The 11,952-nt window shown below is 34.2% G+C and overlaps 2 protein-coding genes and 1 long non-coding RNA gene across 6 annotated transcripts; all 3 read left to right on the forward strand.

Moving 5' to 3' along the window:
* Positions 1 to 2,107: 2,107 nt before the first annotated feature.
* LOC139894503 (uncharacterized) lies at positions 2,108 to 2,784 on the forward strand. Its single transcript, XM_071877832.1, has 2 exons — positions 2,108 to 2,639; positions 2,717 to 2,784. The coding sequence occupies exons 1-2, from the start codon at positions 2,108 to 2,110 to the stop codon at positions 2,782 to 2,784; spliced, it is 600 nt and encodes a 199-aa protein (XP_071733933.1).
* A 7-nt stretch (positions 2,785 to 2,791) lies between these two features.
* LOC139894511 (uncharacterized) lies at positions 2,792 to 3,274 on the forward strand. Its single transcript, XM_071877839.1, has one exon. It carries the CDS (start codon positions 2,792 to 2,794, stop codon positions 3,272 to 3,274), a length of 483 nt encoding a protein of 160 aa, XP_071733940.1.
* Positions 3,275 to 6,743: 3,469 nt separating this feature from the next.
* On the forward strand, positions 6,744 to 11,652 carry LOC139868244 (uncharacterized). 4 transcript variants are annotated; one of them, XR_011765958.1, is made up of 3 exons: positions 6,744 to 9,140; positions 10,310 to 10,940; positions 11,273 to 11,652. It is a non-coding gene; the product is annotated as an uncharacterized lncRNA (long non-coding RNA). The 4 variants fall into 4 exon arrangements; XR_011765956.1 differs by having other exon boundaries at positions 6,744 to 7,614; positions 8,106 to 9,140; positions 10,310 to 11,652; XR_011765957.1 differs by having other exon boundaries at positions 6,752 to 8,701; positions 8,841 to 9,140; positions 10,310 to 11,652.
* Positions 11,653 to 11,952: the final 300 nt, after the last annotated feature.

Consider the following 11,952-nt stretch of genomic DNA (forward strand, 5'->3'; position numbering starts at 1 on the left):
CTATAACTATAACAATCTTATTTCGAGTGGAAATCTTACTTGAAATTTTTTTCGTGTCATGATTCTGCTTCAAGAACTTTCAAGCCATCCAAGGATCCTTTGAAGCTAGATCTATTTTTCTCATTTCCAGTAGATTTATCCAAGGAACTTGAGGTATTAATGATGTTCATAATATCATTCGATTCATACATATAAAGCTATCTTATTCGAAGGTTTAAACTTGTAATCACTATAACATAGTTTAGTTAATTCTAAACTTGTTCGCAAATAAAAGTTAATCCTTCTAACTTGACTTTTAAAATCAACTAAACACATATTCTATATCTATATTATATGCTAACTTAATGATTTAAAACCTGGAAACACGAAAAACACCGTAAAACCGGATTTACGCCGTCGTAGTAACACCGCGGGCTGTTTTGGGTTAGTTAATTAAAAACTATGATAAACTTTGATTTAAAAGTTGTTATTCTGAGAAAATGATTTTTATTATGAACATGAAACTATATCCAAAAATTATGGTTAAACTCAAAGTGGAAGTATGTTTTCTAAAATGGTCATCTAGACGTCGTTCTTTCGACTGAAATGACTACCTTTACAAAAACAACTTGTAACTTATTTTTCTGACTATAAACCTATACTTTTTCTGTTTAGATTCATAAAATAGAGTTCAATATGAAACCATAGCAATTTGATTCACTCAAAACGGATTTAAAATGAAGAAGTTATGGGTAAAACAAGATTGGATAATTTTTCTCATTTTAGCTACGTGAAAATTGGTAACAAATCTATTCCAACCATAACTTAATCAACTTGTATTTTATATTATGTAATCTTGAGATACCATAGACACGTATACAATGTTTTGACCTATCATGTCGACACATCTATATATATTTCGGAACAACCATAGACACTCTATATGTGAATGTTGGAGTTAGCTATACAGGGTTGAGGTTGATTCCAAAATATATATAGTTTGAGTTGTGATCAATACTGAGATACGTATACACTGGGTCGTGGATTGATTCAAGATAATATTTATCGATTTATTTCTGTACATCTAACTGTGGACAACTAGTTGTAGGTTACTAACGAGGACAGCTGACTTAATAAACTTAAAACATCAAAATATATTAAAAGTGTTGTAAATATATTTTGAACATACTTTGATATATATGTATATATTGTTATAGGTTCGTGAATCAACCAGTGGCCAAGTCTTACTTCCCGACGAAGTAAAAATCTGTGAAAGTGAGTTATAGTCCCACTTTTAAAATATAATATTTTTGGGATGAGAATACATGCAGGTTTTATAAATGATTTACAAAATAGACACAAGTACGTGAAACTACATTCTATGGTTGAATTATCGAAATTGAATATGCCCATTTTTATTAAGTCTGGTAATCTAAGAATTAGGGAACATACACCCTAATTGACGCGAATCCTAAAGATAGATCTATTGGGCTTAACAAACCCCATCCAAAGTACCGGATGCTTTAGTACTTCGAAATTTATATCATATCCGAAGGGTGTCCCAGAATGATGGGGATATTCTTATATATGCATTTTGTTAATGTCGGTTACCAGGTGTTCACCATATGAATGATTTTTATCTCTATGTATGGGATGTGTATTGAAATATGAAATCTTGTGGTCTATTATTATGATTTGATAATATATAGGTTAAACCTATAACTCACCAACATTTTTGTTGACGTTTAAAGCATGTTTATTCTCAGGTGAATATTAAGAGCTTCCGCTGTTGCATACTAAAATAAGGACAAAATTTGGAGTCCATGTTTGTATGATATTATGTAAAAACTGCATTCAAGAAACATATGTCGATGTAATATATTTCTATTGTAAACCATTATGTAATGGTCGTGTGTAAACAGTATATTTTAGATTATCATTATTTGATAATCTACGTAAAGCTTTTTAAACCTTTATTGATGAAATAAAGGTTATGGTTTGTTTTAAAATGAATGCAGTCTTTGAAAAACGTCTCATATAGAGGTCAAAACCTCGCAATGAAATCAATTAATATGGAACGTTTTTAATCAATAAGAACGGGACATTTCATAATTTGGTTGCTGTGGGAATGGATGGAAACAATAATATTGTCCCACTCGCTTACGGGATCTGTGGCGGTGAGTCTGGTAGAACTTGGACTTGGTTTATGACTAAGTTAAGACAATGCATAGGCAATGTTGCGAATTTAGTTTTCATTTCTGATAGGCATTTAGGTATTGCCCAAGGGATTCGTCAAATCTTCCCGGCTGCTTTTCATGGTATATGTTGTTGTCATTTATTGATGAACATTGATTTACCAAAAAAACATGATTGGCTCTTTTGGAAAATATGCAAAGCTCATACAGTGAGACAATTTGATTTATACATGGAACAACTTCGTATCATTAATGAAAATGCATATGATAAGCTTAACCGTGTCGAGTTAGGTAGATGGTCTAGGGCTCGTTGTCCTGTAAATAGGTATAACTACTTAACCTCTAATTGTGTTGAGTCGGTAAATTCATTATCAGCTTGCGCACGAAAAATGCCTATAACAATGATATTGGAATTTTTTAGAGGTTTAGTACAAAGATGGTCTTTTGAAAGACGTGCACTTGGAGGTAAAATGACAAACTCAATTTACATTACATGTTTCGCTCATTAACGTGAAATTTATGAAATGTGCTTAATTGTGCAGAGAAGTACGAAAAACTTGGTCATATACTTACACCCCTCGGAGACAAAGATTTACAAAAGAATACGTAAATCTAACATGTGGAAAGTGTATGGGATTAGTAAAACTCGTTACCAAGTCAACGATGGAAAATCTAATTGTCTCGTAGACATGCAGACCAACGAATGTTCGTGTAAACAATGGACTAACTCTGGTCTACCATGTGGTCACGTTATCGCGGTGTCTAAGGAAAATGGTATTGATAACTGTGCTGAATTGGCGAAACAATGGTTCACAATGGCAAGTTATACGTCTACCTATGCTGAGGAAACTACCTTTGTAGGAGATGTTTGTAATTGGGTTATTCCAGAAAATTATCAAGTTTTGTTACCTCCTACAACAAACAAGCGCAATGCTGGTAGACCCAAAAAAACGTCAAGAATTCCATCTCAAGGCGAGAGGGTGAAAATAAGAGTTTGCAGGCGATGTGGTGCTGACGATCATCAAAGTATTCATTGTCGTGTCTCCATGACTTCAACAAAATCATATTTTTTCCCCACTTGTGATTTGAAACAAGCATAATGCTTGGTAAACATGTTTAGTATTGTTTTAACCTTATGTTGTTTAATTTAATTAATGTACATGCATTTAAATTTGCGATCATATTGATTCTTAGTTAGGTGTTTTACCAGATTACTTTAACACTTGTATATGTTTTGAGGTAGACAATCACACTCTATAAAGTTTCCAATTAAGCTAACCACCATGGAGCTAACAAGTGTTCAAATGCTACTGCGACTTAATATCCAATTCCTTTATTGTTTTCTTATATCAGCTCAAACTTTCACACATGTTTTCACACATATTTATAAAAACAAGAATATACATAAAATATAAATATTAAATTGACGATTTATATAAATAAGAATGCAGGTTTTGCGATTTCATAAAAAAAAAATTTTGTTTATTTATTTTTAGCATTACTCACTTCTTGGCCTTATACTCACGACGGACTCTCCTGAGCTCGATGGTTTGTGGGAAAGAACCAATGGTGGTTGTTGGGAGGATTGGTAGGTTGAGCTTCTTCTGCTGGGCATCCAACCTGGCGCTCACGTTGGTTGCACGATGGTGGTCAGAACCCCTCAAAGCAACAGCCTGAGAAACCGAACAAGTCAAGACTTTTGATCGTAAAAACAAAAAAGTCAGCCCTTTCCCAACACCAATTAACAAATTGAACTTAATTGACTTACAGCCTTCTGGACGGATTCATTGTTCACTCTTGGGGAGCATTTCCTTGAGGCCTGGGCAGCAGCATTAGCAGCAAAGAACGCCTGAAAAGAAACATTCAGCATAATGAATCGGTTGACTGGTGATCTAATATAGAAACGGATACATATACAAACACAAAGATAGATTAAATTTGTCATAATGATCCCAAACCCATACCACCCATCTCAAAAAACCCAAACTACCTTGCATGGAAAACCCATACCTCGACCCAAACAACTCTAGTTCAACATAAGGATTAAAAAACAGTAAATTGTAAGTATGATTCGTACTTGGCCAAAGCAGAAACTTCAACGACCTTTTAGCCCGAAACAGTTTTAAATTTGTCATAATGATCCCAAACCCATACCACCCATCTCAAAAAACCCAAACTACCTTGCATGGAAAACCCATACCTCGACCCAAACAACTCTAGTTCAACATAAGGATTAAAAAACAGTAAATTGTAAGTATGATTCGTACTTGTAAATGGGAAGGATCTTGTCAAGAAGGGATAGAAGATCAAAAGTCTTCTCAACACCCTTTGCAGGCTTAGATAGCAACAAGTAGCTGACTGGGCCAACAAATACTGGAACGGTATCGACTCCAAGCTGAAATAACAACAAATAGTTAGCAACCAACATAATACTTCAATACACATATCTAAATTCTTAAAATTCATATATAAACACATACAGCTTTAGCCTCCTTATATTCATTCACAGCCTTGTGTGAAGCATATGAAAATGTAACTTCAGGGCCCAACTCTGGGACAATAAAATGGCTGCAGATTAAAGAACACAACACTTATTACTCATCCAACCGAAATCATTTACATTTTTATCAACATACTTCAATAATTTGAAAAATTAAGATCAACAAGCAAGTCGCCAACTTACTAGTTGGTGTCGAACCACTTCAATCATGATGTTGTGGGGTTCAAAGTCCAAGGATGTACAAAATATAAATACATTTAATTAATTGACTAGTTCCTACTTGCTACATCTTACATGCCCAAAATAAATCAAACATCCGCTCTCGATACCATAAACCGGCATGATGAGGCGGTACAAGAACGGGGTGTTGAACCGACTTCTTAAAAGCTAATCGATATAAAAACATACATACAAACACACCACAATCACCCGAACCCAATGCTTGTTGTGGAGTCAGATGTTTTGGATGAACCGTAAAGGTGATCTTGTATTTGTCGAAATCCAATCCGTAAAGGTGTTTTGGCTGTACGGTGGCTGTACGGTAGTGTAAGACCGTAACCCTTTCTACGTAAACAAAATTAGAACTACGCGAGCATTTGTGGGAGATGGAGTACGGACGCAATGCTGTACGGTGGTGATAGCGACGGTCAACGGTGGCGATGGCGATGGATATGGTGTCGATGGATATGGTGGTTGCGGTGGCCTTGAGAGATAAAATTGTGAAACCCTAACCGTCGATACACAATTACAAGTATCGCGATGAACAATCGCGTAATAATTCAAAATTTCGCGACTGTTTACAAATTTCGAGAGGGTTTTCGCGATTAAAACTAACCGGTTGTTCCGAGAGTAGTTTTCGCGAGATTTGTGATTTTCGAGACAAAAATTACGCGATACGCGAGTATGGTAGCCACGTGGGGATTTTTAAATGGTTTAAAGGTTTTTTCGCGATGCGCGAGGGTTGACCGGGTTATTTTCGAGAAGTCAATGTCTACTAGTGAAAAATTATGTCTGACAACGTTTATATTTGAGAGAGAAGTTTCAATATGTCTATTTGGGTAATTTTCTCTTAATATGCTATTAATTGGCCTCTGTACAGTGCGCACACATATACACTCCTTTATCATCATTAATTTATTATATTATTTTTGAATTCTAGCTTATTTCTAATCATGCTCTACATTACCAGCATCTACACATATTGTTCAATACTTATTGCTTATTGTTCTTGTAATTTTAATTTTAATTTTAATTTAATTTGAATTCCAGTTGTCCTTAATAAATTTATATTATAAATACACCATATATTATGTAACAAAATATTAATATTAATTATACATATAATTTTTTCAACTGTTCATCAATAGTAAGGGCATTTTAGTCCTTTCACACTAAAAGATATTTATCCCTAACTTTCCATTCCCTCCATTCCCATCTTCTCCACCACATCTGATGAAGTCTCTCGCGCTTTCTTCTCAACCACCACCCACTCCTCTTCTTCTCCTGGGTTATATATACACAACGACAATTATAAAGCAAATTCATTTTTCCTCATTTCCACGGTCATCTTCGGCAACCAACTTCTTCAATGGCCAAATTGCTTCACACTTCTTTCACAAAAAATCCAAATATATTTCAAAATCAACGTAATCACACATCAATTTACAGATTCAATCATGTTTACACTCCGTTTAATTCAAATTCATCGATCGATTATAACGTGAACCGTTGTTTAGCTTCATCAATTTGTTGTTCGTATATGTCATGTAACCCTAGGGTTTGGATTTCGAATCGTACGCTGGTTACAGCGTTTGGATCACGTGACGGTTATGAATTGAAATCGACGGCGACGGTTCCGGGAAGTGCTGACGGAAAATGATGAGGCGGCGGCGGCGGAAGTGGTGGTGAAGTCAAAAATGATGGAAACGGCTGTGTTAGGGTGGTTGTTTGGGTTGTGGTATCTATTTAATATATATTTCAATATATATAACAAGCAGGTTTAATTTTTTGTTTTTCTTCTATATTAATTTAAGTTTACAGTATTATTTAATTTGTTATTGTTATTGTTATTGTTATGGCAATCCAGTACAATATCCTTCGCAGTTGTACATTTATGGTAGACTAAATCGACCCATTTAATTTACACGATGTGGACATTTAATTGGAAATAATTATATTAAGAAAATAGCAAGTTCAGGTTATGGGCTACTGAGCTATCATAAGCTGTTAATGGTTTTTATTTTCACAAAATTAGCAATTTGAGATATTGTGATGTTCCCCTAGAACGTGGATCATAGCAGCCAACCTTTGTGATTAATGTTGCACCCCTTTAATGCATCTTTAACATATTGAACACAGATCTAATAATAAGTTGAACTGAGGTTTAGAGTCCGAGTAGGCAGTCAATTACGATAAACTACTGTTAATAAAGTTTTAACAAAAAATTTTAATTTGTGGAACTGAAGATTCACATAAAATACTTGATTAGCAACAAATTTGTAAAGGAGATTGTTACATGGCTAGAATTTAAGTGAACATGATAACCGGGCCTACTAGGAAACAATTACAGTATATACAATGGTTGTAGGTTGATTACGAGAGTAGTTAGTGATGTGTATATTCTTATTTAAAACATTCGATTAAAAACAAAAATACTCTAACAAACAGTTAATCAAAAAATTACATAAGGTCACGATTTTATTCTTACCGTTTCTAGGTATTTTCTTCCTAACACTGAATGTATATGATGCGTACAACACATTCCAAATGAATTGAATAATATTAATTGTTAATTGTTAGTGAGTAATTGTTAATTGTAGGTTGAAGATGGCGAAGATGAGGCAGCGCGCGAGTATTGATACGGCGGGTGTCGATATATTCCGCCGTGAGGTCGGCCGTCTTACAACCCGAAAATTTGCTATCCGACTTGCTGCTTCCGAGGTTAATCATTAATATTTATACTCAATTATTTTTATTTATATTTAGGGTAACGAATTATATTCTTAATTCACACGAATTGCTATCATACGTATTTTACTGTAAAACTTAACTTTTGATCTACTATTTGGTTGTATCAAATGGTAACAAAATCTGGTGTAAATTCTCAAAGTTAACTACGTTAAAATGTAGGTCTTGATCAAAAAAGGGTAAATATTTGAGCTTGGTACATTCATATAACAACAATTTGTGCAAAGTTAGATAGATTTTCATATAGTTTGCTATAATCATATGTTCATAGATTAATTTTTTCAGCTGTTTCATTTATTAATTATGGTGCTCTGTATACATTTTTTATTATGATTGATTTGACTTTTTAGGGCACAGGCTACTTTCTTTCTCATGTTTTTTTTTGTTACTTTCCTTTGATTATTGTGTTTTAGTAACTACTGTTAAGTTAATTTCCGTTGTTGTTTAACTTTGTTTTTGTTTAGCAACTGCACTTATCGATTAGAAGTTTTGCTTTCGTAATTGGTCTCGCTATCAGGTTTGCTCTTCGTTTCCCGCTTTTTAGCCTAAACTTTTGTAACTTACGTATTTATTAATGATGATGTGTTACGTAGTTCTGAATTGTTTTGGCTTTCATCTTTGTTAAGGTTCTAAGGTATAGTTTCCTGTTGCTAAATCTCTAAGTATTTTTTCTTTTTGTTATATAAAGTTTGTTGTATATTATTGATGGTTAATCAATCAAATTTCGCAATAATGATAATAATAATATTAATATATCATATCATTATTAATAATAATACTATCTTTGACACTGTACTTTGCATCTTACCTTTGTAGGTGTGTAGTAACTGTGACGAGCCATGTAAACTGCAGTAAAGGTTCGGTCTTTATAGAACATTCCGCACACAACCAGAATTCAACAAATAAGCTTTGATTTAAGTAAGTGTTTCAATTTTATATGTGATTTTGAGTTTTGGAATTTCTTGAAGATTAATGCATCGTTTCAGATATACTTAGTATCTCACAATCTCTGAATAATGGAGGTACTCTCTTAGTATCTCACAATCTGTGAATAATGGAGGTACTCTCGTTGTTAACAATTATATTCAATATTAGTCTGCTAACGTAGGTTGTAATATTGTGGTTGGTCTATCTTTTTTCTCTTACTAACATTTTCAAAATTTATTTTGAGTTCTTTTTTTTCATGTTCATATTTTCAGGATCATGTACTTCAATATACGTATGCCCGCACTATTTCGTTTTGAGGAGCATTCCTGGCCGGAGGTCCTTTAGGAAGCAATCTCTTGGCTCTCGAGTAGAGGGAGGGACGATCTTATCTAGTCACGGGTTCTATACCCGCGGGTGGAGTAGTGACTTCCTTCTAATCCAGGGTTCGAGGAATGATTGTCTACACTCTACCTCCCCCTTACCCTATATTCGTGGGATCGGGCACTGTTGTTGTTGTACTTCAATATACATCACAATGCAGGAGTTACGAAGACTTGGCACACTAAAATAAGGTTTGTTCGGTTTCCTCTATAAAAGGACCCTATTGTAACCCATACATGTGTGCACAAATTTTATCAATAAAATCTCTCTAGTTTGGTCCGTGGATTTTAGTAATTAACTTTTGATTACATATAACCACGTTAAATTATCGTGTTCTTAATTTTATCTTATTGTCTTCGTTTATCTTTTGTGGATGAGTAATTTTCTGGAATTACTCATGTTGATGGGTCATAAAAACCTTACAGTTACCAAGTAACTGACCAATTTGAGACTTAGAAGGTTCAACTAGTTCAGGTTTCTTGTTTTTAGCCTGACAACATTGATAGACAAGTGGTCGAGCCGTTCTTCTCTCATGTTTGTCTTAACAGATCAGTTGCAAGAAAATTGCTACAGCCGGTCTTCTTCTCTTGAGAGGTAGCAAAAGGGGTCTATACGTTGTTTCCCCTTAACCGCTTTTTCGAAAAATGTTTTAACAATAGACCATGTATATATGTTGTTTCCCCTTAACCGCTTAGCACCCCGATTTCTTGCCCAAAAAACTTCGTCATGATGACGTTTTTGCCTGCTACCTAAAGATACTAGCTTATGTATATACTTTTTAGTAAATTCTCTTTGAAATACTTGCATTATAACAAGATGTAGATATATGTAATCTCTGTTCAACTGTACTTTTCGATGCCACTGAATATATCGGTATCTGCTGCCTTCTCCCTAGTGTTCTGCCATGGAAATAGGGGTTTTTTTTTTTTTTTAAATAATAAAAGTTACTTGGAAGGGTATATGTTTAAATTTTCCGTGCGGCCGTGCTCTTATGGGGTTGTCGTGCTTTGGTGAGTACTGCAAATTCCGCCATGTGTGTCGAAAAACGTAGTGTCACAGCATTCTTATAACTATACAGAATATCCGGTTTTTTTGAAATACAACAAACCTTATTGCCCAATGAAGCACACCACCCGGGTTCAATCCTTGGCTATGCCAAATTGTTCAAAAAGGGAGTGTGACTAGAGGGTCCGGTACCAGGTCTCGCGCTCGGGAGGCTTGATTACCTGTGTGCCAAGGATTATTAAAGAAGTCATAATATTCATATAGTAGTTTACTGTTTTGAATAATATGGTTATTTTGAGATTGTATCTCTAATTCTTTATATCTGAAGTATCTTCTGGTTTCAATGTACGTGCAGGCACAACTTACAAAAGCTGCTAACAATGTGAATCATTCAAGTATTTCAGTTCAGTTGATGAAGAAAGAAAGTGAGAAGCTACTTGTAAGAGCAGCTCTTGCCGAGAAAGAGATGAAATTATGGCTATGAGGAATTAAGGTAATACTCAATTAACTCTATCTTTTTTGAGATATTGATTGTCTCTTCTTTTAAATGAAAGTGAAATGAAATATGAATTACAAAGGCAATTCCTATTATTTTGTCTGAAAAAAGGGATATTTTAGGCATCGTACTAATAGTCAAAACTTCACCAATATGAATATGTGTAAAGTCAATTATGGTCGCTATTATCTGACATTGGATGCATGGACTAGCTAGTCTAAAGCAATAATTTTGCAGCTTAATTATGATATTGAATGTCAAGCTAATGGTAATTAGCCTTCAAATTTGATTTCAGATAACCGGATTCTCTTCATCTTTAAATATGAATATAAATATATATCAAACTAAAATTCATTCCTGCAAGATGAAGATGATAGTACCAACTGCATCAATAACATGAATTTACTATACATCTCTTGCACTTTAAACAGATCTTGTGGATGATTTGCGAGAAATTACCTGTAGAAATGCTCTGATAATGCGACGAGAGGTAAAGTCATCTTGCACTTTAATCTTAGATATATGTGGTATAATGGGTAGGTTGGGTCGACCCAAAGCACTGTATATCCAACCAAACATTGTATTTTTTTACAAAAAGTATATGTGACAATAATAATCTGATTTTTTTGATCACGGGAGTTAGGAACTCACAGCCTTCTACCCATCCTATCAAATTTTTGATTAGATCTGTTTGACCTGATATCGATATATCACATAATCCTAATCAAACATTCAGAAGTAAATAGGTCGAAATTGGCACCTCTATGCATAGAGTTAGTTAAATGCAAAATAATATTCTGATTCCACCAATCGTTAATTAAGGTTGCTAAAACGACATCATCATATCCTTAAAAGAAGAGAGACTTGCTATGAACAAAAGAAAAACAAGGATATCTGAGTTGGCTGTTCTCGTATAGTATGGTTAGCAAACATGTCTTCCTAATGATATCTCTTGATTTTTGTGCATCACTATGTTATTGCGAATGAAACTGATGCTTCAAGACCAAAAAATTTGGGCTTAATTTTACTAAAATTTTAGTGGTGTCAATAAATGCATATGCTGATACTGGGTTTATTAGTGCCATTTTTTGTTCTGCAGCCTCTGCTTTCAGCAAGCCTTTCTCCATAGTTGTAATAATACCATAACACGAAACATTGTTACTATTTTCTTTTAAGTTCTTGCATTTTGCAAGCAAAATCCATACAGAGTGTCGACTTTGGAACTTCTTATTTTCTTCCAACAAATTTGAAATTTGGCCGTTGTTTGGTCATACATAATTACACTCCACGTTACGTAGTCTATACTAGAATGCATAATCTGATTTAGGCGAAATTTTTTTACGAACTTGGTCAAGTTACACGGAAAACAATTTAGCATTTGCTTTCATTATATTGAAAGCTATTGGCTTCATATCGTTCTTCAAATATAAAGAACTGTGTATAGGAGTCATCGGTGCGAATTATGTTATTGTGGCGGTTCAAAGAAAAATCATGTATGCTTA

The sequence above is a fragment of the Rutidosis leptorrhynchoides genome, chromosome 1 (assembly GCF_046630445.1).
Source record: "Rutidosis leptorrhynchoides isolate AG116_Rl617_1_P2 chromosome 1, CSIRO_AGI_Rlap_v1, whole genome shotgun sequence".
Taxonomy (NCBI): domain Eukaryota; kingdom Viridiplantae; phylum Streptophyta; class Magnoliopsida; order Asterales; family Asteraceae; genus Rutidosis; species Rutidosis leptorrhynchoides.

What these genes read in the sequence shown, in the direction of transcription:
- LOC139894511 (XM_071877839.1), top strand. Translation starts at nt 2,792, where the DNA reads ATGTGGAAAGTGTATGGGATTAGTAAAACTCGTTACCAAGTCAACGAT.
- LOC139894503 (XM_071877832.1), top strand. Translation starts at nt 2,108, where the DNA reads ATGGATGGAAACAATAATATTGTCCCACTCGCTTACGGGATCTGTGGC. An exon ending in TGAAAGACGTGCACTTGGAG is followed by an intron (nt 2,640 to 2,716) that starts GTAAAATGACAA and finishes TTAATTGTGCAG; the next exon opens with AGAAGTACGAAAAACTTGGT.